This window comes from Sardina pilchardus, chromosome 18 (genome assembly GCF_963854185.1).
Source record: "Sardina pilchardus chromosome 18, fSarPil1.1, whole genome shotgun sequence".
In the NCBI taxonomy this organism is placed as follows: Eukaryota; Metazoa; Chordata; class Actinopteri; order Clupeiformes; family Clupeidae; genus Sardina; species Sardina pilchardus.
The window spans coordinates 8,113,021-8,139,401 of NC_085011.1; the positions used below are offsets into that span (position 1 = coordinate 8,113,021).

The 26,381-nt window shown below is 44.1% G+C and overlaps 2 protein-coding genes and 1 long non-coding RNA gene across 3 annotated transcripts in view; all 3 read left to right on the top strand.

Moving 5' to 3' along the window:
* The window catches only part of tacc2 (transforming, acidic coiled-coil containing protein 2), a 73,822-nt gene extending 58,563 nt beyond the window's left edge, over positions 1 to 15,259 (top strand). Inside the window, exons 9-23 of the mRNA XM_062520025.1 lie at positions 1,109 to 1,169; positions 1,540 to 1,750; positions 2,885 to 2,934; positions 3,202 to 3,311; positions 3,554 to 3,704; positions 4,284 to 4,421; positions 5,216 to 5,311; positions 6,331 to 6,390; positions 9,056 to 9,187; positions 9,793 to 9,869; positions 11,152 to 11,195; positions 12,909 to 13,069; positions 13,192 to 13,298; positions 13,533 to 13,653; positions 14,028 to 15,259. Coding sequence (XP_062376009.1) covers positions 1,109 to 1,169; positions 1,540 to 1,750; positions 2,885 to 2,934; positions 3,202 to 3,311; positions 3,554 to 3,704; positions 4,284 to 4,421; positions 5,216 to 5,311; positions 6,331 to 6,390; positions 9,056 to 9,187; positions 9,793 to 9,869; positions 11,152 to 11,195; positions 12,909 to 13,069; positions 13,192 to 13,298; positions 13,533 to 13,653; positions 14,028 to 14,093 — 1,585 coding nt within the window. The 3' untranslated portion in view covers positions 14,094 to 15,259. The remainder of the gene's footprint in view (positions 1 to 1,108; positions 1,170 to 1,539; positions 1,751 to 2,884; positions 2,935 to 3,201; positions 3,312 to 3,553; positions 3,705 to 4,283; positions 4,422 to 5,215; positions 5,312 to 6,330; positions 6,391 to 9,055; positions 9,188 to 9,792; positions 9,870 to 11,151; positions 11,196 to 12,908; positions 13,070 to 13,191; positions 13,299 to 13,532; positions 13,654 to 14,027) is intronic.
* A 2,221-nt stretch (positions 15,260 to 17,480) lies between these two features.
* On the top strand, positions 17,481 to 21,674 carry ly6pge (lymphocyte antigen 6 family member pge). Its single transcript, XM_062520351.1, has 3 exons — positions 17,481 to 17,493; positions 20,607 to 20,723; positions 21,478 to 21,674. The coding sequence occupies exons 1-3, from the start codon at positions 17,481 to 17,483 to the stop codon at positions 21,672 to 21,674; spliced, it is 327 nt and encodes a 108-aa protein (XP_062376335.1).
* A 2,878-nt stretch (positions 21,675 to 24,552) lies between these two features.
* Positions 24,553 to 25,208, top strand: LOC134063556 (uncharacterized). Its single transcript, XR_009936186.1, has 3 exons — positions 24,553 to 24,610; positions 24,706 to 24,787; positions 25,115 to 25,208. It is a non-coding gene; the product is annotated as an uncharacterized LOC134063556 (long non-coding RNA).
* Positions 25,209 to 26,381: the final 1,173 nt, after the last annotated feature.

Genomic DNA, 26,381 nt, shown 5'->3' on the forward strand with positions numbered 1-26,381 from the left:
TGTCCTCTCTGTGTTGTCTGTTGTAAGTAGACAACTGATTCATTCAGAAATTACGCCATTTACTAAAACATATTCACCTGCAAAGCATTCAACATCGTCATAAACTGCCTAACTAAAGCACATCATCTAAATCTCATTTTCCAGAAATATCTTTACTGTATACTTTATCAGCTGCTAGCTCTTCTAACCTGTTGCGGTGCCGCTTGATTCAATGATATTAGTAGTAGTTTCTTTCTTTGGTGAAAGTCCTGATTATGTGGTGATCTATATAAGTAATGTAATGGAGGACAAATGGAGTCTTCCTCACTACCTCTAATTTACAATTTTGCTTCTGAGTTGAGCAATAGTCAAAAACTATTTTCATTGCTACATCTATTTGTGTTTCTCAGGCAATGTTAGTAGGCTAGGCCACCATTATAGATCAAGCAAGCATACTTTGCCATACTCGGATGACACAAACGTGCTGCTTATTGCAGGTTTTAGTGACTTTAGTTAGTATGCTAAGGGCATATATTGCCACGTTGTATCAGGATAAGACCTGAAATGCTTGTTTAGCCAATTTACTGTAGACTTACATTTGGTGAGTCATGCTGAGGCACCTTGAGGGATATTGTAATCACATAAAACTAATCCATTCAGTCGAGTTATGCACTACAGATAATGTATTCCATTAATACATATAAATTGATTTATTGTCACACAAATGACAACTTCACCCATCACTTCACAGACAACCCTATTCACTTATGAGACTTGTGTGAGTTTTAACACTATTTTAACACCAAAGAAACTCAGTATTCAGCCATTTTTTTCTCTGAATGCATCCATCTTTACCAGACTTCATTACCAGTAATCAGGTATGTACAGTACAGTATGTCTTGGGATTTGAAGTGACTGAGATCATGAGCTTTAATGGTGCTCAACTGATCTCAAATAGCAACAGGCTATAAGGGGATGATGTCAAATATAGTTTCCTGTCCACCATCGGCTCCTTCTCCTGCCTATATGCAGTTTGCAAAATGAGATGCAAAATGTTACCATGAGAAGATGTGGAAGCCATGGTCACACCTGACTCGTTCCTTTATTCTGTCTCTTTCCTGTCTTTCAGCAACACGTTTAGGGTCAAGAGGTCACCAAAGAGGTCCCCAATGACTGACCCAGCCACCCAGGTAAGCGCTCGCCTCTCGCCACTGAAAAGCATGCTTGTACAGTGCACACATGCATGAGCAGCCTTCACAAATGTAGATGTAGACACAGACACGCACGCACACGCAGACGCAGGCGCAGGCGCGCGCACGCACACACACACACACACACACACACACACACACACACACACACACACACACACACACACACACACACACAGACACACACACACTGTCCTGTACATGAGGACAGAAAAGCCATGGATGGGCTCTACTTTAGGGTGAATTTGTGTTTTCTCTTCACGGTCACCATCATCATATATCATAACAGTGTTGTCCTGTGTGTTCGTCGCATGCCTCCCCCCTCCCCCACTCGCATCATCCCGAGCAGGATCCTCTGGATCTGGACTCTCCTGACCCCCCTCCTGCCCCCACACAGGACCACGCCACGGACGAGGAGAAGCTGGCCTCCTCCACCAACCAGAAGTGGGCCGCGCGCCACGACGTGGAGGCAGAGCTCACCTCCGACGTCCAGGACTACCCGCAGCCCTCCGACCTGACAGCGTTCGTCAACGAGAACAACAGGGCGGCGCAGGACAATGGTGTGTGTGTGTGTGTGTGTGTGTGTGTTGTGTTTGTGTGTACGCTGTAATTTAGAATGAATTGTACCCTTGTGCAAATGAATTGAAAGACATTTTCAGCCATCTGAGAATAGAGAAGCTAACAAGGGTCTTTTTCACTTTCCCAGACTAAAAACATGTTGTATCTGACCATTATTTTCCACTTATAACCACAGTTTGCTCCTTGGGTTGAATAAATTGACCATTCCTTCTTCCTCCTTTTATTTCAATTCATTTGCTCAAGGGTGTACAAATTGAAGGTTGAGTACAGGAATAAAATGCATTAATTTAAATTAGAGCGCTGACAGAAGGTCATTTATGATGTGCATATTTAAGGTATTACTTTTAAATACTTCAGATGACCCTTTTATGAGGTATTAAAGTTTATGTGGAATTAAGTCTGAATGGTCCAAGTCTAGCCTCATTGCTGTTGGCGTAGATGTAACCTTCTAATTCCCTTGAGAATTCCCTACTGGGGACAGCAAGGTTTTCAGTCCAACTGTTTTGCAGTCATTCTCTCTGACCCTCAGTTTTTTTTTTAAAGAAGGATCTCTAAACACACTTCGAGAAATTCAAATTTAAATGTTCAATAAATTTAATTTCACTTATAGAGCGCCAAAACATTACACATGTCTCATGGCGCTTTACAGAGTGTTTAACATTCAAAGAGAGTCCATGAGTAACAGGAAAGTGGACTATTGTTTACACTCACTCAGTGTTCCTCAATGGATTCATAACCACACACTGTATGAGGTCAGCTGACCAAACCATCCAATGCTATAATTAGCAAAATGCCCGATCGATGCCCCACGGTGCCACTGTCCCAGGTGATTGGCTCTGGCTCCTGGGTAAACTGGGCAAACTGGGTCAGAGTTAACAGCCCCAGGGAAGACCTCACTGCCCAGGGTCTGTCTATGAGGCCAGTGCAGTGGGCAGTGGTCATTATATCTGTGCCCCTCTGGTGGGTTATGATAGATCCGCTGCAGGCTGCATACAGAGAGAGAGTCGAGGTCCTGTCATGTCTGTGTCCCGATTAGAGCATGAAGGCTGATGAAAAAGAGAGCTCTGTCTCTCTGTCTCATTTCTCATTCCGTGTGTCATTTCTTGTCTTCACAGCGACAGACTATGAGATTGAATACATGGAGAAGATTGGCACTGGCACGCCTGTAAGTACAGCCGATGGTCATCTGCTTTGCGCCAATATAAAGAAGAATACCTAAGTACATGCATACAAAGCCTATAGATATGGGGTAGTCTGTTTTGCTATTGACTGTGTTTGCATGTGGGTGTTTTACAGTATAATGTGCTGACAAATGGCATATGTGCGGAAGGTTCGCATATCGATGACTGGTGCCGTTTGTGACATAAAATACCTTCATACTTGGTGCAAAGTATGCTATACAACTCTGTCTATAACACTGTCCTTCCTCTAGCCTCCGTCCTCAAAGAAGCCGTCTCTCTACCTAAAGCTGGACTCTGTGACTGAGAGCCCAAGCAAGAGTTCTGACATGCAAGGGTCAGAACCAAGCTCCCCCTGCACAGGGTACACACATTCATATACACTTACATTATGTTATAGACACATGTATTTAGTACATGCTCTTAAAATCATACAGTGAATTCAGGATTGTAAATTGATCATTGTGCTCTCCATTTGTCTTTCCTTCCCTTTCTCTATCTATCTCTCGCCTCTTTCACTATCTCTCTCTCTCTCTCCCTCTCGCTCTCAAACACACTTACTCACCCACTCACACACATACCTGACACAAACACACACACACACAGGAGCTTTGAGGAGATGGAGGCCCAGATCACGGCCAGCTCCAAGTCGCCGGTGCTGTCCACGTCGCGCACGGCCCCTGAAGGCTCCGCCTCTGAGAAGAGCCGGAAGAGAGAGAGCGAGTCGCACTCGCACGCCACGGAGCGGGACGGAGCGGTGAGTGTCCGTCCAACTGGACCGAGCCTGTCCACCTGTGCCCTCTCCCCATCCGCTCTCCTCATGAGAGCCCTGCCTTAAATAAGAACATACTTTGCAAACCACGCAGACAAGTAAATCACAAACATGGAGATTAAATGGTACGACTACATTGTATGTAATAAGCAGCTAAAGGTAAAAGGAACTACTAGGCCTCAGATCACTCCAGTGCTTGCTTGCATTGTCCTCTTAAAAACATGCAAATTTAATAAAGACCACTAGAGGGCGAGAGAGAGCCCTAGTAGAATAAATAGCATTAGCTTTAGCTTACCATCCCCACTTTAACCTTTAGCACCTTGTACCCTACCTACCTACCCACCCTACCTACAAAGCCTAACTGAGAGAACCCACAGTATAACTGCAAAAAGTGTCCTTTGGAACAACCATTGGGCTACTGAACGATCTCCGTGCAAAAGTCTGACCAGCTGCTTTGCTTTGCTTTGCCGATCCCCACTCCTCCACTCCACTCTCCTCCTCCTCCTCCTCCTCCTGCTGCTGCTGCTGCTCCTGCGCCTCCTTGTCCTCTGGGTCCGGCGGCAGCAGCCCCACACGCAGGTCGCTGCAGACCCCTCCACCCTCCCCCTCTTAGACAGGCTGTCTGATTCAGGCGAGCAGCTCAGCTATATGGAGCCTGACCTGGCCGAGACCAACCCCACCGCCTTCGCCCAAAAACTCCAGGTGTGTAGCGAGCGGCCTGCCTAAAAAGAATGACCCCCCTCCTGCCCTCACTCTTATTACCCCCTCTTCTCCCAACTGCCCCCTCCAGTTGCCCTGTCCTCTCATCTCTCTTCCTCAGCGCCCCTGTTTGTGGTGGAGATGGTTCCTGGTGTGCACTGTGTGGAGGTGTTGTGTTCTTTTGTGTCTTTTCTTTTCTTATGCCCATCTCTTCTCTATTTCTCTCTCTCCTTTTACCTTCTTACTTTAAAAAAAAAAAATCACATTTTTTGCTGATGTGTGAAGCCATTGACAGCTGTGTTTCCATGGTCCATGAATCTGCCAAGTTTTTTTTTTTTTTTACTGTAATCAATTTTCAGAATCTTTATTTAACCTCCCTGTCAGCTTTTTGGGATGCTGTCATACAGCTCTGCCCAGTAATGTCGCCCATACTGTAGCTGGCAGACACTATGTGCAGGCTTTTGGACGTTACCGTTGCACTAGTGGCTGTAAATGATACTGTGTCCATGGACGATGGAAACAGAGCAGTGATGTCTGTCTTTCTTTTGCAAATTCACTGTCACTGTGGGGGTGAATGTTCATGTGTAAGAAAGAGAGTGTATGTGTGTGTGTGTGTTTGTCCTTGTTTGTACCGGTCTAGTTTTTCTGCGAGGTGTCCCTGTCTGTGTGACGTGTGTGCTCTAACCCCTCTCTCCCGTCACCCTTCCACCTCCGACCCCCCACCCCACCCCCTGTTCCTGGGCCCTTCCCTCCTCCCCCTCCCCTTTCCTCTCCTCCACCCTCCAACCGTGTCCCAGGAGGAGCTGGTTCTTGCTGCCTTGAGGATGGAGGCTCTGCAGGTAGCCAAAAGCATCTCTCAGAGCCCCTCCCTAGCCAATGTATCCCCCAAACAGGTACTGCGCTGAATCAGCCTGAACCTGCTGACGTGCGTGCGTGTGTGTGTGTGTGTGTTTTCCTGCACATGCAAGTGCATGTGCGATTGAGTGTTTATTTGCGTGTGTGTGTGTGTGTGTATTTGAGCATGGGTGTGCTTCATCCTCTCCACCCCTTCCTTGAATCCACCACACCAGGTAAATGTGTGTGTGTGTGTGTGTGTGTGTGCGTGTGTGTGGGCGCGTGTCTCCATAAACAACAATACCTCAACCCAGTGGATATCAATCCTCCAACCAATCACAATGACCTTCCTCGTCCCCCCATGTGACATCTCTAACTTGGCTGTCCACCCCCACCCTCCCAACCTCCACCCTGGACTGGCTCTCGTCTCCTCCCCAAAACAGACACCCTCTTTAGTAGAGAGATGTGTCTCTTCCCTGGAACCTCCAGTTATCAAACCTGCATGCTGCTTGTAGAAGCTGAAAGAAACATCAAAGTGACTTGGGATGCCCCCAGCCCCCATTAAGAACTACCAACCCTAAGCTGTGCATCATAATGGATTTGGTAGTAAAACACCACCCCCTGCTGGCTGCCAAGTTTTTCTGTTGAGTGCTCTGTCTGTTTAAAAGTCCCATGTCACTTTCTTGCTTTCTGAATGGATTGTGAACTAACATTGAGCTAACACTGGAGCAGCGCCACTCTGGCGGCCATGTGGTGCTCCATTAGCTGATCTGTGGTAATCAGTAACATCAGGTCATCCTTGAGGTATGAGGATGTGCTTTGGGATGAGATGTTGACACTTTGGAGGAATGCTGCTTGTTGTAGGGTGTTGCCAGACACCCAAAAGAGTGTAGGTAATGGAGTCTGATGGAGTAGGTTTGGAGGACGGGGTATGAGGGAGGGGAGGGAGGGGGGGTTGGATGCTGAGAGGTGTGACTTGTCAGTGGTCCTGGTCCGCATCCCGACGCTGTGTCTTCCCCAACACTCCTGACCTGCACCCCCCTGTCAGTCTCACACTTGTGTCTCGCACGCTCCACAGTCTCGTCTCAAGAAGCCCAGCACTCGGAGGTGGAATCGCAACGGTTCACCCGCAGCAAAAGTAAGAGGACAGACTCCCCACCCTGCCCCCAACCACCTCACTCACTCACACACACACACACACACACACACATACATACATCTTTCCCCACTAATAATGCCCACCCACCCTCCCGTCCAGGAATACTTCCAGTCCCCTTAATGTTAACCCAGTCAATCTCCGACCTCACCCTCCCCTGAAAATCCTCATGTCTGTCCCCCCATCCAAGGACCGCATGATAGCCCTGGCCAAGGCTCTCACTGACTTTTTCTAAACGTTCCTGGAAGATCTAATTCTGTGTTGACCCCACCGTATGCATCCAACAACTTTGAGAGTGTGTTTATTTAAAAATACATATAGTTTAATGGCAACATTTCTAACCATGACCCTGCCTCAGATGCATATCCTGGTGATTATGGATATATGTGGCTGTGTTTCTGTGTTACATGGTCAAATTATTTCAGTGATTTTGTTCTGTTAGTCATCATGGTTGGATCTCCGGATCAAGTATAGAACTGGTATGGTATCTGTAGAGATGGACATAGCTGTTTGCTTAGGCTGTGAAACTGGGAATTTTCTTTATCTTAGTATTTACGTTTCTAATCATAATGCTGAGTCTGTTAAATAGTTGTGATACAGCACTATGTTTGATGTTGGTGCTGTCTGCTTGAGACTGTTGGCACAATATCTCCACCATATAAACTAATTTGTTTCACCTGAACTGAGGTCATGCTGCATGTTGACATTGAACTGTATATTGGTTTACGGCTTCACATTGCCACTCTAATTGAATAACTAACTTAGGCAGGTACAAGACCCCGATCTTCTCACATTGCACAGATATGTTAACGCGGCACTAATGTTATTAACTTTCCTTATTTAGGTTTTTAACAAGTCTCACAGTGTTTACACTTTCACTATCATGATAACAGTATCAGTAACAAACCTACAAAACACACGGAGACCTAGACCTCTTCTTCCCAGTTAAGTGTTGGGACTCATGGCATCTACAGTATGTCCAGCTTCCAGATTACTGACGTGTATGCACACGTACACAAATACCCTTGGCTGGAATGTGATGACCACGTGAACTACATGGTTCACCCTAGTCCACCTCTGCATTACTGACAGTGGAGTAGCTGTAGTCGGCAGTATGCCTTAATACCACACGGTCACTTTAACAGTAACTGCATACTACTAAACCCTTTTTTTAAAAGTATGGTCACACTTTTCTATGTATGAAAATAAGTAAAGAGGAGTGATTTATTATTATTATTATTATAATTATTTAATTTATTAATAAAAATCTATTTTCTTCTCTGCGATTTCATGGAGAAAGGAGTGTTAAAGATAACACCACATTAACAGCTCATTGCATACACACCACCGAGCACTCACTTTCACTAACAGAGCACTAACTCTAACTGCCTCTGGTCAGCCTGCCCCACCGATTAACGATGTGTGTGTTTTGGTTCCTACCCTCTGCATGGCCAGACGAGCACGAGCTCCCCCCAAGGTCAAGGACCACGCAGACTGAAGGTGGAGTGGGGTTTTGGGTTGAGGGATTGAGGCAGAACCCTTTGCTGTATAACTGAATAGTATGGCTGTTGTTCTGGAGGTCCACATGAAGGCCTAAAGTCTTCCTCCATTACCCATAGTGACTACGTACTGTACGTACTGTGTACAGTATGTAGAGAAATTCAAGATATGTGAAGATAAAGCCATATGCCGCCGCAGGCTTTTGGGTCCTCCAGAACAGGTCAACTCCCCGCTCCCACCCCCTCGCTATAATCCATAAGGAAAAGATTTAATCAGATCATCTAATTGTTTAGGAATGGGGCTTAATCAGCTCATCCCAGCAGGTGACTTCAGGGACATTTTTGGAATGTGTGGAATTATTTATTGGTCTATTGGTTCTCCTAAATATTGTAGTATTAAGTATAGTGTAGAAGGAATGATGGAAAAGTTTTCTCCAACTATTAGTGTTAAAGATTAAAGATTTTAATGCAACTGATGAATATCTGCTCCTCGACTAATTTCATTAGATGAATATCTGCTCCTTGACTAATTTCATTTCTGAAGATGTTTAGGGGTTACCGTTTCATGTAGTTACTGAAAGTTTGTGGTCCAGTTGACTTGGGTGTTGATCATGACTATGGCTTTTCTGAATACTGAGAAGTAGATGCTGTATTACTGTTTCTATCTAAAGAAGCTATCTACTGTATGCTAGTGACCCATTGGCAGCAATAAAGGGAACAATCCAACTGAGGGAAGCAATTAGAAACCCCTTCCTCTTTCTAATCGCAGCTGAGCATCTGATCATTTTTGCTTCGGTCATTGTCGGCCAATCACAGAATGGCAACGACAATGAAGGACTGACCCATCATAGCCGAGGAACCTCACTCCAGCTGCTTGCAGCTTCGGGAACCGTACCGTAGCTGTAACCCTGCTCCCATCGGCTTTCTTGTGCATTCGCTTCATAGACCTCGTAGAGAATCCAGCGCCTTGGGTTGCTTTATCCTCCCGAAGTGTATGTGTGTGTGTTTGCGTGTGTGTACTGTATGTGGTTGCATTCCTTAAAAAGTGATCCTCGTCATTTTCCCACCGTAGACCAATCCTCTAACGAAGTGTTCCACTTTATTTTGTCACCTTCACCCCACCCTCCATTCCCCAAACCCATCCATAGAGGGAGGTGTCGTCGCCTGGGGAGAATGTGGTCTCCAAGACCTCCCTGTACTCGCGGCCTGGATACGGTGAGGGAGAGAGCCCCTACCTGCCCCGGGAACTGGATCACTCCCTGGGCATCGCCCGAGAGGAGGTTTGTCTGCAACATTCAGCTTTATTTCTATTGTGCCACAACTTAAGGATACTGTACATCTCATATACTGTAGCTGCTACGTCTGAATCCATATAAGTATTTCATCTTAAAGGTAAAGATAAAGAGTGCTTAGCAGACACTTTTATCCATAGCAACATGGTTATGGTTATGGTTATTGCTATTTAGCAGACGCCTTTGTCCAAAGCGAACATACATATGAGTTGACCGGGAATAGAGCCCGAATTGCCAGGTGGTGGTCTACACCACCTCCAAATCTTCCAATCAAGACAGTACAGTCACCAACAGCACTTGCGGAACACAAAACAAGCTTTGTGTTCATCAACTCATTTGTTTTACAAACTGACCCATAAGAGTACACATAGATGTAGTGTTCATGCATTTGCCACCCCTAAGAGTGGACACATCCTCTGTTTTTGTCTGGTGCCATCTGGGGCGGAATGCCTCTTTTCCTCAGAAATGTCAGCCACCGAGAGCCGCAATCAGGCCCCCCTAGACTGAGGAGAATAGGTGTTGAAGTGTGTTGCTCCACAATGGCTGACATGTTTTCCTATGTTTGTGTTTGTTTCCCCTCCCTCTGTAATCAGATCGTGGGCAAAGAGAAGGAGGTGCTGGAGTGGAAGAGGAAATACGAGGAGAGTCGACAGGAAGTGGTGGAAATGAGGTGAGATGGTGCGCGTGTGTGTGTGTGTGTGCGCGTGCGTGCGTGTGTGTGTGCCACTGTGTAATGAGAGCACACTCCCCAGCAGGTTATATTTAGCATCCTCTCACCGGCCCCTTTCTCCTCCGCACGCTCTTCATATCGCCCGTCGCTCTCCTCTAAAGCCGGGCCGAGAGCAGAAAGCCAATTAAAAGAGGCATAAAGGTGTGATGCTTTTTGCAGGTAATGGGAGGGATTGACAGCTTGGAGAGTGTGAAGGAGGATGGGTGAAGAGGGCGATTATGGGGATGTTTTTAGCCCATCTGGGAGATGATGAGGGCTGACGTGTGCACCTAGCATGCAGCATTTCGGTAGTGGGCTCAGTGAAGGCAGCTTTACTAGAGAGCCCCGGGAGGAGGAACAGATATGAGGAGCTTGGATTTCTGGCTGTAATAATATTGTTAGAGGGCGGACAGGGCTGGCGGAGTTTTTGTTGGAAAGAAACTATTTATGACATTTATTCGAATTTCTATTCGTCACAGTTCTTTTCTTTTCACAGCCTTAGGAAATGTAGTGGTACTGCTGTACTGTATTCACCTCGTATTACACCGATACACAAATGGTGCACAAATGAGCAGTGAGAGATGCTACTGTAGCAGAAGTCATAAGTCTTGAGTATCAAGCAGCATGGTGTTCTCCAGTCCCCACCCTCTCCTCCTGGACAATGGAAGGAGAGAGGAAGAGGTTGAGGCGGTGGGGTGGGGTTGGGGTGGGGGATGTTGGGGGTAGGGTAGGGGGTGGTTGGCGTGGGCCAGCTGGACTGTGCCTTGTTAGTGTGGATAAGATGAGGGCTTACTTCATTAGTCTGATTGGGATCAGGATAAGAAAGGACTAAGAGGCTAAGAGGAAGCATTGTTAATCCATCCGCTTACCTTGCCGGCAACCTGCTTTTCCCAAAACAAGCCCTGCCTGTGGCTCTCTCCTGATGTGTGCACAATAGGCTGCCAGTTCCAGGGGATCCCCACAGTAAACCGGTCCCTTTGGCCACTCGCCACTCAGAGAATGAGGATTTAGCCGCATCTCTGCGGAAACTTAATACTCTTTGCCCTCAGATGCCCATTATATTTAGTGGCCCCGCCATCAGCCCATTAACCCAGTCCTCTCAAGTTCACCGTTTGAGTTTTCCCTCCTGACAAAGTTTAGCACTGGAAGCTATGGTGCAGAAAGAGGTGTTTAAATGCTTAATTAGAAATGGTTCCTCTGTTGGCTTGCTTGATTTGCTCAACTGTTCTTTTCTTTCCCGTAGGCGGATTGTGGCCGAGTATGAGAAGACCATTGCACAAATGATCGGTGAGTGGGAAACACAGTTTGCAAACAAGGGCTGGGGATTGAAATGGTCTGAGTCCTTTAGCACACACAATTACTGTGCCACTTTGTGACCGTCTTTTCTGACGTAATCTCGTGCCAGTGGTCCAAACACATTGCTCCCTGAGATGTCCACACTTCACACACTCTGTCCAAACCGAGATTTGCGCCGACGTTTTCCACCATTTCTTTCCTGGCACCAACGTGACAACACAACACACCTTGTTGATTTCAGTTGCTTGTGTCCAATGCTTTGACATGCCTGTCTTGAAATCTTTCAGCTCTCATTAGCTGCATTGACTTAAGTGCTCCTTTCAATGGAACACACATTGGTGGATGATCTTTGTCAGGGCCTGTGATGTCCCTGTTAAGAAGCTGCTATTTGAAGAGACCTTTTTGTTCAACCATGAGGAATGCTGATTTTTAAATGTTTTTGCAAAACCTCATTTTTGTTACAATGGTCACTCCATTATTTCCTTCATTTTGCTTTTTATATACAAATTATATATTTTCATTTCAATATTTTCATTTTTACTTTTCGAAAAACTTTCTTTCTGTTATCTTTTAAGTTGCCTCTCATAGACTCTTCATCTTCTTGACTTACTTTCATCAGAAGAGTTTTTTTTTTTTCATTTGACAACAACACACTCCTTCTTCACCGCACACACACCCTCCTGGCTTGTCTTAACGCACTCCCTTCTTTCTGTTTTGCTCCCCTCTTTGCCTGTATATATTTCATATACCAATGAGACAGGCATGCCTGGTAAGTAAAGAAGGACTTTTCCCTCTTTTTGTGTTCTCTGTGTCCAAGTCTGCGTGTTGTTGACCAGGAATGCTGGGCGCTGTGGGGTGCCCTAAATAACTATACGTCTTTCCATTCGTCATTCCTCACGTAATTCCATAATTCCACGTTTGTTTGTCCCTCGTATGTTTAAGATCGTTCATCACATTGACATCACAGAGATTACACTTTTAACAGTATCGTTACAGTATTTACACCACTGCTCCAGTTCTACTTGACTCACCCAGTCACCCAGTGTCTTACAGTTTGCTTAATCCTCTCACACTTTACATAGAAAGATTGACACATGAATGGCCAAAGAGCTGCATAGGAGAGGGAAAGGTTAAAAGTCAATTGGGTTGGACTTAGGGAAGTACTATTACAGGTAAGTCAGAGCCTCCGGGGGGTCGGGGGGTTAGATAACAGCTCTTAACTCAGTGACACTACACAATGCATTGCACACTACAGTAGGCTTTGTCAACAACTCAGAATACAATGACATCCCAGCAGCATATCTCTTCTCCTCATTGTTGAATGTATGTTTTGTGTGCATGCGTCATCCAGGAACCCATAATTAAACAGGTCAGATTCATATTTGGTCACCAGGATATTTTTTCAATGTATGTCCTCATCCAAGAAGTCTTAAGGTTTCTCTACTTTTGGCCAACAAGCTTCAACAAATCAGAGAGCTCAGCACAGCGATACCACAACACCTAACCACTGGTGGATGTCTCAGTTTGGTGGCGTTGACTGCTGATTGTTGGAGCAGTGTGACCAGACACAGTTCTGAGAGACACATCAAAAAGAGTGACAATGTTCACTCGTGACAATGTGTGAAAGCATGTGCCCCAATGCATGCTTGAATGGATGTGGCACTAGCTCTAATTACTCTGTGTGTGTGTGTGTGTGTATCTCAGAGGATGATCAGAGGGACAAGTCGCTGTCACATCACACCATCCAGCAGCTGATCGTGGAGAAGGACCAGGCTCTGGCTGACCTCAACTCTGTGGAGAAGTCACTGGCCGACCTCTTCCGGCGCTACGAGAAGATGAAGGACGTGCTGGAGGGCTTCCGGAAGGTTTGACTGCATTTGTGAAGCATTTTAGAGAAAACAAGACAAAATCAGTATTACAAGTCACTGTGTGGGAAAGTGCCGCCATTTTGTCTAACCCAAATAAATCTTGCATTTTGTTCTCCTAGAATGAGGATGTTTTGAAGAAGTGTGCTCAAGAGTATTTGGCACGAGTCAGGAAAGAGGAGCAGAGATACCAAGCCCTGAAAATCCACGCAGAGGAAAAACTTGACAAGTGAGTCCCTAAAGAATCCAGGAATGACTGGACTGCAGTTACAGTCAATTCTAAGAGTACAAACCTGTTCCAGATGTATGCCACATTACTATTCTAACCAACCATTAAAAAGGCATACTTAAATGAGTCTTGAACTTAATTGATAGTCTTTGCCGGAATCATGCCATGAAAAACAAAGATTATGATCAAAATATATACTGTAACCACTACACCCCCCACTTTTTTCCTGTGCAGGGCGAATACGGACATCGCTCAGGTGCGGTTGAAGGCCAAACAGGAGACGGCGGCCTACCAGGCCAGTCTCAGAAAGGAGCAGATGAAGGTGGACTCACTGGAACGCACACTGGAACAGAAGGTCAGTGGCGCATGCTAACTACAGTAGCAAATACTGTACGGGTCACCTGTCTGTCCGAATTGCTTTTTCTCTGGCTGACTGTTTAGCCGATTGTCTCAATCAAAACAATAATTTTGAACCCAAATCAATTCATATGTACTGTAGATCATTATTGATTTACTCCTGTTTGTTTTGTTTCAAGCTATTTATTTACAACAGTAGGTCTGTTGACGCCTCAACTGTTATACTGTAAGATGCAGTATGAGAAATGTTAACACCTAACGAATGACTTGTACTCTTTTGAAATACTGCATCTGACACACATATTCTTGCCTACACTGCACACACACACACGCACACATGTTCCAGTTTATCATAAATCTTTCTCTACACAGAACAAAGAAATCGAGGAGCTCACAAAGATCTGTGACGAGCTGATCGCCAAGATGGGGAAGAGCTAGCCAGGGTGACGGGAGCAAGCGCCTCTGCCTCCTCCTGTCACACACACCGTCCAGGAACATCTCAGAAACCACAGAGGCAGAAGAGCCCCACATCCCGCGCTGTTTCCTTCACACTGTTGGCAAACAGACTCGAGTCCTTTTTGATTTCTGATTTTACACTACTGACTTTGCTCATGTAGCCTGGCAACAGCGCCCCCACTGGGAATGGGAGGACTTCTCTGAGAGTGGGGAGTCCAGTATATCCTACTGTAATTAATCTGTACATTTTGATGTCTCCATGTGTACCAAGGGGTGACTTGGTGCGTCGGGGGGAGGGAGGGGAGGGACTTGTGCTGTATCAGGGGTCTTGTGAAAGCTTTTAGAAATGTACTCCCCATCAGTAGAAATGTTGAATGAGAGTTTGCCTGTCTGTGTGTGAGTGAGTGGTGGACAAGAGAGAAGGCATGCTAGAGAGAGAGAGAGAGAGAGAGAGAGAGTTAGAGAGTGTGTGCGAACGAGTCTGAGAGAATGATGTAGTGATGAGGTTGCTCGCCAACCGTGTCGCCATGACGACCACTGATGGAGCCGACTGTTAACCCCTCTAGCTCCTGCATTCCCTCCTTGTTGAGGAGGCTGCCTGAAATGCCCGAGAAACATACAGTAGTAGATGTCGAGGAACCACGACGACACTCATTTAGACTGCTAATCAACGATTCATTCAGTGATCATCAAAAGAGCCACTTGCCACCATAAGAGAGATCATTACTTGCATGTGATAGAACCAGTATCCACACAATACCCACGTCCCTCTTTGTACATATTGTATTGGGCCTCCCATTGAGTAGAGACATTATGGAACCCCACCTGCTGGTTTTGATACACTCTGTAAGTTTTAAACCACTTCCCGTGTGTACCTTTGTAGATACTGTGCATTTACATCCTTCCTGGCTTCTTAGCAGATACCGATGTGATTTTTATTTTTTCCGGGGGATTTTATTTTGATATTAATGAACCTTATTATGGGTATTGTCAATGGTACTGATTTTAAAGAAGTGTAATTTAATTTGGAATCGACTTGTCTTAGTCCTGCTACGGTTGATGTGTCACCTGGGGCTGGGGAACAGCCCTGATCAGCTACTTTGGCACCTGCTTACAAAAAAAAAAGTGCAATAAAGGATGGCAATAAAGACGTGTGTCACAGCTGGAGTTTCTTTCATGCCCATAGAGACGCATGCATCCTGCAGCAGAGTGTGCCTCTGTGAGTCATCGGGAAGCTCTTGCCAAGTTTTGTGTCAATGCTACACTAACTATATCACTCCACGCAATAACTAGGAATTGATGAAATGAATTAATTCACAGCAGGTGCAAATTCTACATTAAATATATTCAGATTAACCAAGAAGAGAGGGATTCAAGGAGCCAAGGGATCCTACTTGCGCTGGGCCTAATCAATTAAGTCTTAAAACAGACTGTCTCAGACACCTTACATGTCTTTGCTATGCTATAAGGACCATATTGTTTATTTCTCACTTAATTAGAGTATGACCAGAGAGAGCACAGGAAATATGTGTACACAGTAGACACATAAAATGTTGGTTTTTGTTCTGATACCAGTCCAATTTCAGTCTCAAACTACCATTAGATTGGTTGTTATAGTAGTATTATAATGACCAATCTCCTGAGGCAGAAGCTCTTGATGGAGCTGTCGTTCCCCACTGATGGGGATGCCTGGCCTGCCAGAAGCTGCTGGTATACAGCTACAACAGGGGTCTCAAGATCAGCCGCTGACTTGAGCGTGGCTCACTCTAAAACTGATGCTGCGATGTCAAGAGCATTTTAGCAGGGCTCAAAGTGTTACATCTCCGGTGACCCTCTTCATTGTATTCCCAGGTGGTAATACAGTGTCAGCTTGCCATCTCAAGGTTCTTTGAATAGAAACCTTTGGCCAGACATTTCCCACTTTAGGTGAGCCATGGACAACTCTAGCTTTTCAATGAGATCTTCCTTTTGTCAGTGTCATCATCTCCTTCCCACTTCTGATATCAATCAGAGCCAGAAACAGCACCAGTACCAATCAGCTTCAGCTTCCCCCTTGTGAGATTGGTTATTAGAACACTGCAAAAACATCCAATTGAACAGATGCAAAGAGACATCTCCCTTACACTCATTGGGGCTTAATTTGTCTTAAAAGTACAAAATCTTTCAGTCCAATGAAGGCTACCTGCTTAAACGCTAGTCAAATACCTAATTTAAAGGGAGAAAAGAGTGTGCCTATTCTTTATTATAAAATCAAACAGGCTGTCACATAATGCTATTGTTACTAAATAATATATTATAGAAAGCATATAGGTGTCATGAAAATCTGTTTTTGCAGCCTTTACCTACACAGTATTTGTGTCAAGGTTTGGGTTGTTCTGTCGATCATCTCAGAAGCTTCTGGTGCTTTAAAGCAGGCTTCATGTCCAACTAGTGGATTCCTGGCAGTCTGACAGAGCATTCTGGATGTTGTAAACATAATATCCTGAATCAGACCAAGATCTCTCTATTAAGTCTGTCATCCCCAGAACAGCCTTTTGATTATAATTGGTAAAAAAAAAAAAGTCGTCTCCATTCCTGTATTTATAGGTTAGTAGTACATTGTTTAATTGTGTGTCCTGAGAGGATATTGGTGTCAGGCTGTCTGATCTGGCATCGTTTTGTCTGGTCTGTCGGAACAGCAGGGGGTGATTAAGTTGAGAGCAGACTGCAGCTCCAAGTGAGTCTGCCTCTTCTTTGGACCAGAAGATGAGATGGTCCAATAATATTAACAAAAACACAATAATGCCAATGGCTTGTGCATGCATGTCCCAAGGCTCTGGCAGATTACACGCTATAATTCACTCATTAATCTGACTCTTGATAATCATTTTCATATCTATACTCTCCCAGCGGGGAGTGAAGCATATTGACAAGCACTGGGGTCGACTGTTAATTATCAAACATTTCCACATCATCTGTCTCCCTGCTTATACTTGGCCCAGGGTCTTAATTAAAAACCAAATCAATTTTCTTTGTATTGCGCCAAAACAACTGGAATTGTCTGAAGATGTGCTTTAAAGAGCCCAGAGTGTGAGAAACTTGCGCCGGCTCCGTTTCCATGTGAATATCTATCTGTTGGAGCAGAGCAGAAGAATTTCTGGAGAAGACTGCTTCAGTTGATTTGTGTCCTAATTTCAAGTTGTGACAAAGCGCCTTTTGAAAGATTCCCAGTGGAAAAACTGGGACAAACCATGTACAAATCACCACAACTTTTTTTAAACTTCTTTTTAAAATTCCAAATGTCCATTATGTAATCTCAATAAGCAATCCGTGGGCTAAAAGTTGCTGATCAAACCAATATACAGTACCATACCAGCCGAACATCCTGGAATGACCTGGTCAGGTACCACACGTAGTTCAAGTGCAAGGAATGATGGGATAGGATTGTAGAGGGTGGAGCCTGACACCATCACCGCCGCCATCCTCTGATTAGTCGATCGATGAGCTCACGCTCACGTCTTAACGAACAGGCCACAGGCCCCAGGGGTGGAGGAGGCTGCCTGCTAATCTGCCTGTCCATGCTAGCCGGTGGCATTAGCGCTGTGATAGCGTGGATTAAGATCAGGGGAGGTTTAAGGAGCAAACAACCTTCTTTTCATTGTGCGATCGCCACAGCCAAAGACCACCAGCGCCATGAGAGCTGTCCACTGCTGCGCGCTGCTCGGGACCCTCCTTGCCCTTCTGGCTCATCACAGTAAGGACGATGCTCTCTTTTTTTATATACATAAACAAACTTTTCAAGCTTCTTTTCTGACCCCCACCTTGCTTTGTTGATGAAGTTTGTGTATTGTTTATTGATCTCTCCTCTCTGCCTCTAAGTTGTCTGCATCTATCTCCAAGAGTTGACAATGCTTTGACCCTAACCCGTCTTGAGTTATTCTTGGTTTGGCCTTCGCAAAGGTGTGTTGTAGGGCTGTAGGGTACCTTCCCTGTCACAATGGTTTGATGTGTCATCATGTTTTAGTGTCTGTGTTTTAGTCCCTTTCTAGATCTTTTTATCTCTGGGCCTTTTCGCTCAGAAGTACCGTTGGTCACTTTAAAACATGCTGAATGACAACTAAGTTAGTTTGGGACTTAAGTGTTCATATTCAATAGATTGATAAGTATGTACTGAGTGGAATGGTACTTAGATTTGAGAGCTTGCCAGTGAACATGAGTATATGCATCTGTCTGATGGGAGCATTTGATTGTGTATCTGTTGTCTACTTTATTTGAGTACTCAGGAGAAACACCATATGGCCTACACAGGGAACAGATTATGGGATGTCAGTCAGGCAATCTTGAGCGCTCTGTATAAGGTCAAATATCTATGCACCATTACAATGACTATTTTCTGAGAGTAGATTTCATATCGTTTTTGACCAGTGTCATAATTTATTATTTTTCTTTGCTTGTCTTTATATATAGTGTTGTCACTTGAAGTCTGAAGTCATCGTTTACTGGCAGGTGATCTTAGTTGTTAATCTGTTCCAGTAAGTCTTTAAGCTAATGATAATAGGCCATGGCCAGAGCTCGTATGTAGGCAGAGGGATTGGGATCAGCTTTGCATGAGGTGTGTCATTTGGAACTAGCACATAGGAGCAGATTCTCAGATTACTTCTAAAGTTGCAAAGGCATAGTCATTATTTCTTGTTGACGCTGTCAGTGTCAATTAAGCTGCCTCGATAAATAGATTTTGTGGCACTTGAAACCCTTTGTTGACTTTTTAAAAAAAAAATTGCCAGTGGTTGACATGGTTACACGGCACATTTGTGTGTCTACGTTCGGGTTGAGCTGATTTTGAGATGTGGAAAAGAAATGTATTCAGAGCTGATGATTGAGAGGCACAGCAGTCGTGCCAGTCCATCTGACACTTTTCAATTGTAAGGTGCTCCAGAATGGGTGGCACAGGATCGTGTCTGTATCTGCTTCAGGGCTACATTAGCTCCTGCTCATCTGCTGTCATCGGGTGTCTTCTTTGATCATGAGCGCAGGAACTTTTTCCGACATCACTCAGTCCAAAGCCTCCACTGCTGTTACAGAAAGTCAAGCACACTGTTTGCGTGTTTGTTTGTTTGTTTGGTTGGTGATGTCTTGTCTACTGACATTTGCGGAATGTGACAGCATTTCACTGGCTTTGCAAAGAGACACTATTTCTGGACTGAGTAACTTCCAGTCAGAAAGGGTTGTGTCTGATTCTGTCAACAGTTGCTATACTCCTCCTCGCAGTCATACACACACGCCTCTGAGTCGAGTTTGAAGCACGTGACGGGTTTTAGTCGGTCACTGACCTCACACACCTGGGACAGTGGAGACTGATCTGATAGAAGGAAGCTGTTGATATAATGTGTTGCACTGTGGCCTTATGTTAAAACCTAACTTTTCCAAAATAATTTGACCGTAATAATAGCACATGCTCATAAATGTCTCAAAGAATACATACAAAAAACAATCCACATTTCTGTATTTCTAGTGAAAAAATACCAAATTATCATTTCTAACGCTCATTGCTCTACGATTAAATGTCATAATACGATATCTAATAACATGAGCAATATCTTGAAACATCTTTAAAGGAATAGTTCGGTATTTTACACTTTAAGTCCGTTTTCTGTATTGCCTAGCATGAAAACGAGTGTTTGACACCGAAATCTCGTCAATTGAGCCTGTTTGTGGAATTTTGCAGCTTTAGAATGGAGCTCTGTATGGCTTTAACATTGCTCGCTTTGTGCATGGACTATTCTGTCCTTAAAACAGCCCTAAACGTTCGTTTTTAAAAATGTGCAGCTCACCGAGTAGTTACTGGTCTTCAACAATCTTCTATAGCAAGTTTAGCAGCGAAATACAGCTTCTGTCATCTTTTATCAGGGATTTTCGAAATCCTGGAAGTACTTCTTCAGATACCTTACAACCGTGTGTGCCTAATATAACACAACAGAATTTGAATGTCACTGCGAAACTTGCTATAGAAGATTGTTGAAGACCAGTAACCACTGGCAATACAGAAAACGGGCTTAAAGTGTAAAATACCAAACTATTCCTTTAAAGATACTTACAAACTATGTTACTGTACATTAATTACACCTTGGTCCAGGATGTACCTTTACACCTGAGTCCTACATGAATTGTCTTGCGTGTGACCCTGTCTCTTTTGTTGATGGATACTCATTTTTCACCAGGCAGTCGTTTTGGGCTGTTGTGTCCTCATGTAAAAAAGCAGGAAAAGTTTGCACTCTGAAAAATTGCACTAGACATAAGTCTTTGCTGAAAAAGGTTTTTTTTACTGAAAGGTGTCCTCACGTAAGACAGGGGAATGCAGCTGAGTGTTTTGATTGAGGTGTAAATTCAGTGGTGATAACGCCCAAGAGCTGTAAATGGTGTATATATGTGTATGTGTGTATGTAAATGTGTATATCTCTGTTCTTTGTGTTGTGGTTGAGTCTCCATGATCTCCATTTGCCTGATGTGTTCTTGCAGGTGAGGCTCTTCAGTGCTACACCTGCATGGGCTCCACGGATGACGACTGCAACCGACAGGGTTCCAAAACATGCCCGGACTACTCAGACGCATGCGCCGTGGTTCGCGGTCATGGCAGTGAGCTCTAATTTTACTAAACATATTCCGTGTGTGTGTGTGTGTGTGTATGTGTGCGTGTGTGCGTGTGTGCGTGTGTGTGTGCATGTGCGTGTGTGTGTGTGTATGTACAGTATGCATGAGTGTGTGTGCGTGTGTGTGTGTGTGTGTGTGTGTGTGTATGTACAGTATGCATGAGTGTGTGTGCGTGTACAGTATGCATGAGTGTGTGTGTGTGTGTGTGTGTGTGCATGTGCGTGTGTGTATGTGTGTGTGTGTGTGTGTGTGTGTATGTACAGTATGCATGAGTGTGTGTGCGTGTGTGTGTGTGTGTGTGTATGTACAGTATGCATGAGTGTGTGTGCGTATGTGCGTGCATTTGTTTGCATTCAAGCATGCTAGTGTGTACAGTATGAGCAGAATGTGAGTGTACTGTATGTGTGAGCTGAAGAGTGTGTGTGCTTGCGCATAAGTACACATTTTGCAGACAGAGTGGGGAGCTGGGGAGGGCGTGGGGTGGACGATGAGGGGCTGACAGACTGCCCTGTCTGGTCCCAGCTCAGGCCTCTGGCAGGGGGTCTGCTGCTGCTGGCCTGGGGGGTCTAAGAACTCTAATACCCTAATTAAGATATTCACATGTTAATCAAGGGGTTTCTATATAGCTTTATAGCACACTGTAGCTGTCTCTTACTGTTTCTCTCTCTCTCTCTCTCTCTCTCTCTCTCTCTCTCTCTCTCTCTCTCTCTGTCTATTTCTCTTTTTCTGTTCTTTACAGGTGGAGTGATGAAGTCATGTTCCTACAAGTCCTTCTGTAGCCAGGCCAACAGCCAGGGTTACCGAGCTCCAGGGGTCAAAGTTCACTGCTGCTACTCCAATGACTGTAACTTATCAGGCCATGCCACCCGACTGAACGGAGGCGCTAGCTATCTGTTAGTCGCTCTGCCGGTGCTGTTGCGTCTTCTCTGGAACTAAGCCCACGATGTCTCTCTGCCCAAGCCCATAATGACACCAGCATCAGACACTCCTGAGGAACTCTTATTACGCCACTGTGAACGGAGTGGTGGTGACCTCTCTGCCAGACCTTAACCTTAACTATGTTCAGAATAACTCTTATGCAAATCAAATCCTTTCCCCCATGCAATACTGCTCCGTAATGAAATATGTTTAAGGTTGACATTTTTAAAACATTAAATGTAAAGTAGCCTTTTGTATTTTATTAATTCATGATGTCTTTATAGTATACGTTCTTGATGTACTTAAGTCTTGGTAGGACTTTGAAAAGGAACTCATTTTGTGGTAAGCCCAAAGCCTTTTAGAGGCTAGGTCAGGTGTTGGAAACCCAGTTAATCCACATACCTGGGAATCAAAGAACATGGGAAACTACCTGCACCCCGACAGGAAACAAAAAGCCAACATAAGGACAGGAAGAGGGAAAAGTAGGAAGATAAGTGACAAGCAGGGAGAAAGTACTTGTGATTCTGCAGTGATGAGCTGGGGCTTACAATTGCATTGTACATATGGATGAATACTCAACCATACCCACATTACAAAACAGACTCCATTTTCGCAAACATTAGCGACATATGCTGCGCAAACCTCCCTGGACACTCCCAACTGCCCACACATATGAATAGACTTACCAGACCCTCACGATAGCAAACCTGCCCTCAAAATGCCCTCTGTCATTGCCTCTCTGCTGTGATCCACTGTAAATACAAAACAATAAATTACTTTTGTTACATCTATTGACTGGTCATGACTCATTTCTAGAAGTGGTGTGTGGAGTGGCAGTGTTTGTGATTTTCTGAGTGTGTATAAGATGGCATCTAACCAAACAAGGCTTTTTAAAGGGAGGTCCCCTCTTTTAGTTCTGATATCTCTACCCTGGAAATCCAGAGTTCTCGCGAGAGGTCTGGTTTACTACGTAAGGGATAATCAACGACGTGCCGTGCGTTTATAGGAAAATAATGCACGTTCGAAGTGGTAATAAGGACCCGACACCGCAGGCGGAGGGGACTTTACACTTCGATAAGTGCATTATTTTCCTAGAAACGCACAGGGCGCGGAGTTGATTATCCCGCTTATACCACTGCTACTATCATTTTAGAAAAATAATGCACGTTCCAAATAGCGCATCACAATAGGAAATTTGACCAAGCAGTGGTATAACAGGCAGAGAGGGTTAAAGCGGAGTCAATAATTAAGGATCTTTGTAACAGGCTGTGATATCTCATGATCAGATATGGAAATATATATATTGGTGAATATTGGCGCTGTCTTGTGGAGAAAAAAAAGAAGAAACTCATGAATTGTGTGTGTGGTTAGGTTCAATGTCTCAGTTCTCGCTACAGCCACTTGGGGGCAGTACTGTTCTGTTCAAGTTTTTCTTTGCCTGTGCTAAAGCCTTTTTACAGTTTTTTCCAATCGTATACACACTAAAATTAAGGTTATCAGACAGTTAACAATACTTAGCACTTAAGAAGCAAAACACCTGCGCAGAGCAGTACAACATTAAGCACAAATTCAGCTTCACACTTTTTGCAAAACATTACACACCCCAGATAGCAAATCATTTTGGCTTTCCTTTGGCATACATGTGGCCTCTTTGGGCTTTGTTTGGCACAGGAAAAGGCCACTCAAAGGTTTTTGGGCAACCTGTGGCTTAATTATGATCTGCCTTAATTCTGGCTAAATTATGGATTACGTCTGGTTAGCCAGCCGACAAGGTGATGAGCGGGACCGCATCTCATGACTTGCGCGTGCGTTCTTTGGGCGACCTATGGCTTAATTATGATTTGCCATAATAAATAAAGGGCGCCATGTAATTCTGGCTAAGTTATGGATTACGTCTGGTTAACCAGCCGACAATGTGATGAGCGGGACCGCATCTCATGATTCATGGGTGAGCTTTGGCTGTATCATGGCTTGCCAAAAGAATGCACAGAGACCGGGAATTTTGAACATTCGAATTCATGCATTGCCCAGAGAAGAGCCTCCATCAGTTTGCCGTTGTGATAACTGAAGGTAAGTAGCCTACATTTATTCTATTTATCAAAAAATATGTTGTTGTTCTTGTGTATAATAACGGTACGCCTTGTATTTAATGTAGCCTAAAAGACGTGTTAGATTTGAAGTAGGTAAATCGAGTACACCCGCTACCTTGGCGAGCAGGCTAGGCCAATTGTTAGCGTACCGGTTGGAAATATGCAGACAAAAAAAATATAGCCTTTGCGTATTGCAGAAAGCTCCCACCTTTAAACCTACGAATCCGTTGGCCAAACTTGTTGCTAACTGAGGATCTTGCTCTCCTGGCATTACATTAATATCTTCAGGAGACTGTCATTGAGAGCTATGTGGCATAACTGTAAGTTCACAACGTAACGTAATCACAAATCACGTAAGCCTGCAGGAAGTTAGATAATTGGAGAATTGCTTTTCCCCATACAGTAGGCCTTGTTCCTTTGTAAAAAATAATGTCCAATTGTACATTGTACATTTAAGAATTTTCTATGGTAATTAGGCCTAATTTCACTGGATGTGACAGAACTCTGTTTGGATGTTTTAGGAAAGGGCTGTCCTATGCATGGTGCTAGGAGGGTGTAAATAGATGGATGGCTAGCTGGGCAAATACATAGCCTATGATATATATGTTGAGGATTCAGAACTGCCTTTTTATATTAAATGATGCTTTTGTATTCTTCAGCTCTTCTGCGTGACCTGTTTGTGAACCAACAAATCCTGTTGGACCAGCAGAGGAGCATGTGATACAAATAATTCAAGACCTACACTAATCCATCAAGATGTCCCCCACCTCCAAGCATATTCCCTATTTTCCCCTGGGTGACACACGGGCTCTGGAGGCCTTGGAGGGTGACCTGGCAACCCAGCGGGACCTTCGTCAGGAATTGGTGAGCTGCTTTGATTTCTCTAAGAGTGGGTAATGCTGAATGAATGGTAAAAATGTTATGGTAATACAACCGGACCGGTTATTTTTCTTTTGTAGGTCATCACTATTGGATTGGCAGGGGGAGCCGATGTCAAAGATGTCTTTTTTGAGAAACTGCATCTGAAGGCAGTAGTGATTGGTAAGCATTTAACTGTTCATCACTATTTATTACAAGCATTCTGTTCTAGGCTCTGATAACTCTTTTCCAAAAGCTCCTGCACCTATGCGTCTTCTGTCAGACAATTATTCTTAGTAGAGTTTAACAGAACTGAACTTCCAGAAAACTTCCTGAAATGTTTCTTGGAGACACAGACACACAGCCCCACACACCTATCTCCCACACTATGAGTTCTATTGGAACTTGCATCGTGAAAAATATTGTAGCATGCATTATTGCTGTTTAAACCCAGTTATATCTTTTAAAATCACTGACACAAACTTTCTTTGTGTATGTCTTCAATTTCAGATGCAGTGAGGCGCAATCCAACCTGCTCGGCTGCTACGGATTTACAGATCGGCTACAAAGGCTACGAAGAGATGGTTTAACTGGGCGCGATGTGAGGAAAAAACGTCAGCCGGCTCCCAACCAGGAGCAGCAAACTGAATGAATACCAATAAAAACAAAAATTCACTTTAAAATACATTGTCACTTTTTTTGTGCATAATCCACATAGAACATAATTTAACATTTTAATTTATGAGCCTAGGATACTAGGACATTTTTGCGTAACTAATCCACATAAATAAATAAAAAAACAAAGTAATGAATTAATAAATAATTTAATAAATAGCTATACTTTGGGTCAGTTATGGCATCACTGTGGGTCAGTTATGGCATCTTTTTGGCAAGGTTTTGGGATTTTGGCCACTCTTTGGGATACTTCTGGCTACATTTTGGTATTCCACAATAGGTTTTGGCTGGGCTTTGGCCTGCTTTTGTTTTTCTTTTGGCATGCCAAACTTGGGCCAAATTTGGGCCGTACATCATTCCAAAGCTTTGCCAAAATGGCATGCCAGTTTTGGCCCAAATTTGGGCCATAATGATTTTGCTATCTGGGACAGTGAATGTCAAAACGTAAAACACATTTTCACACCTTAGACACAGATAAAGATTGTTAGGTACTTCCTTCTCATTACAAAGCCCTGGCTTGCCAATGACCACACTAATGAACAAATTGAATAATCACATCCACCAGTTGTATAAGCACACATATGCAAAATTGAAAGCGCAGCACTCAGGTGTGTTATGCTTGATCCTCGAGGGGCGTTCCCACTGATCTATAACTAACAGTGGATAGACTATCCCATTGTTTTCGCCCCATTATTCTTTATGTCGATCAGTGAGGATCAAGGCCCGAGGAGCGAGGGAGGATGCATAAAAGCCCAAATGAGAGGCACCCATAGCCTGTGATTTGGATGAACTCTTATGGCTTGATCTAGCAAGACGGAGAGATGATTAGAGTATTACGTATTGTTGTTACTTGTTTGTATTGTTGCTTTAGTTTTCCTTCAGTGACTGTAAGTGTACAGTACTTTTTATTTGTGTACAATTTTTTTTATTTTTCTACACTTTCCAGTAGTAAGAACTATAATTTTGCCATTTTCTGTGGATTGACTTGTCAATGTAACTGAACATATGGTACAGTGAAAGAAAGAAATATTGTCTGCAGCATCAGTTTTGTGCATTGCTTGATGAGGGTTCATCAAAATATTTTTGTCATCTAAATTATCCT

What these genes read in the sequence shown, in the direction of transcription:
- ly6pge (XM_062520351.1), top strand. An exon ending in CGTGGTTCGCGGTCATGGCA is followed by an intron (nt 20,724 to 21,477) that starts GTGAGCTCTAAT and finishes TGTTCTTTACAG; the next exon opens with GTGGAGTGATGAAGTCATGT.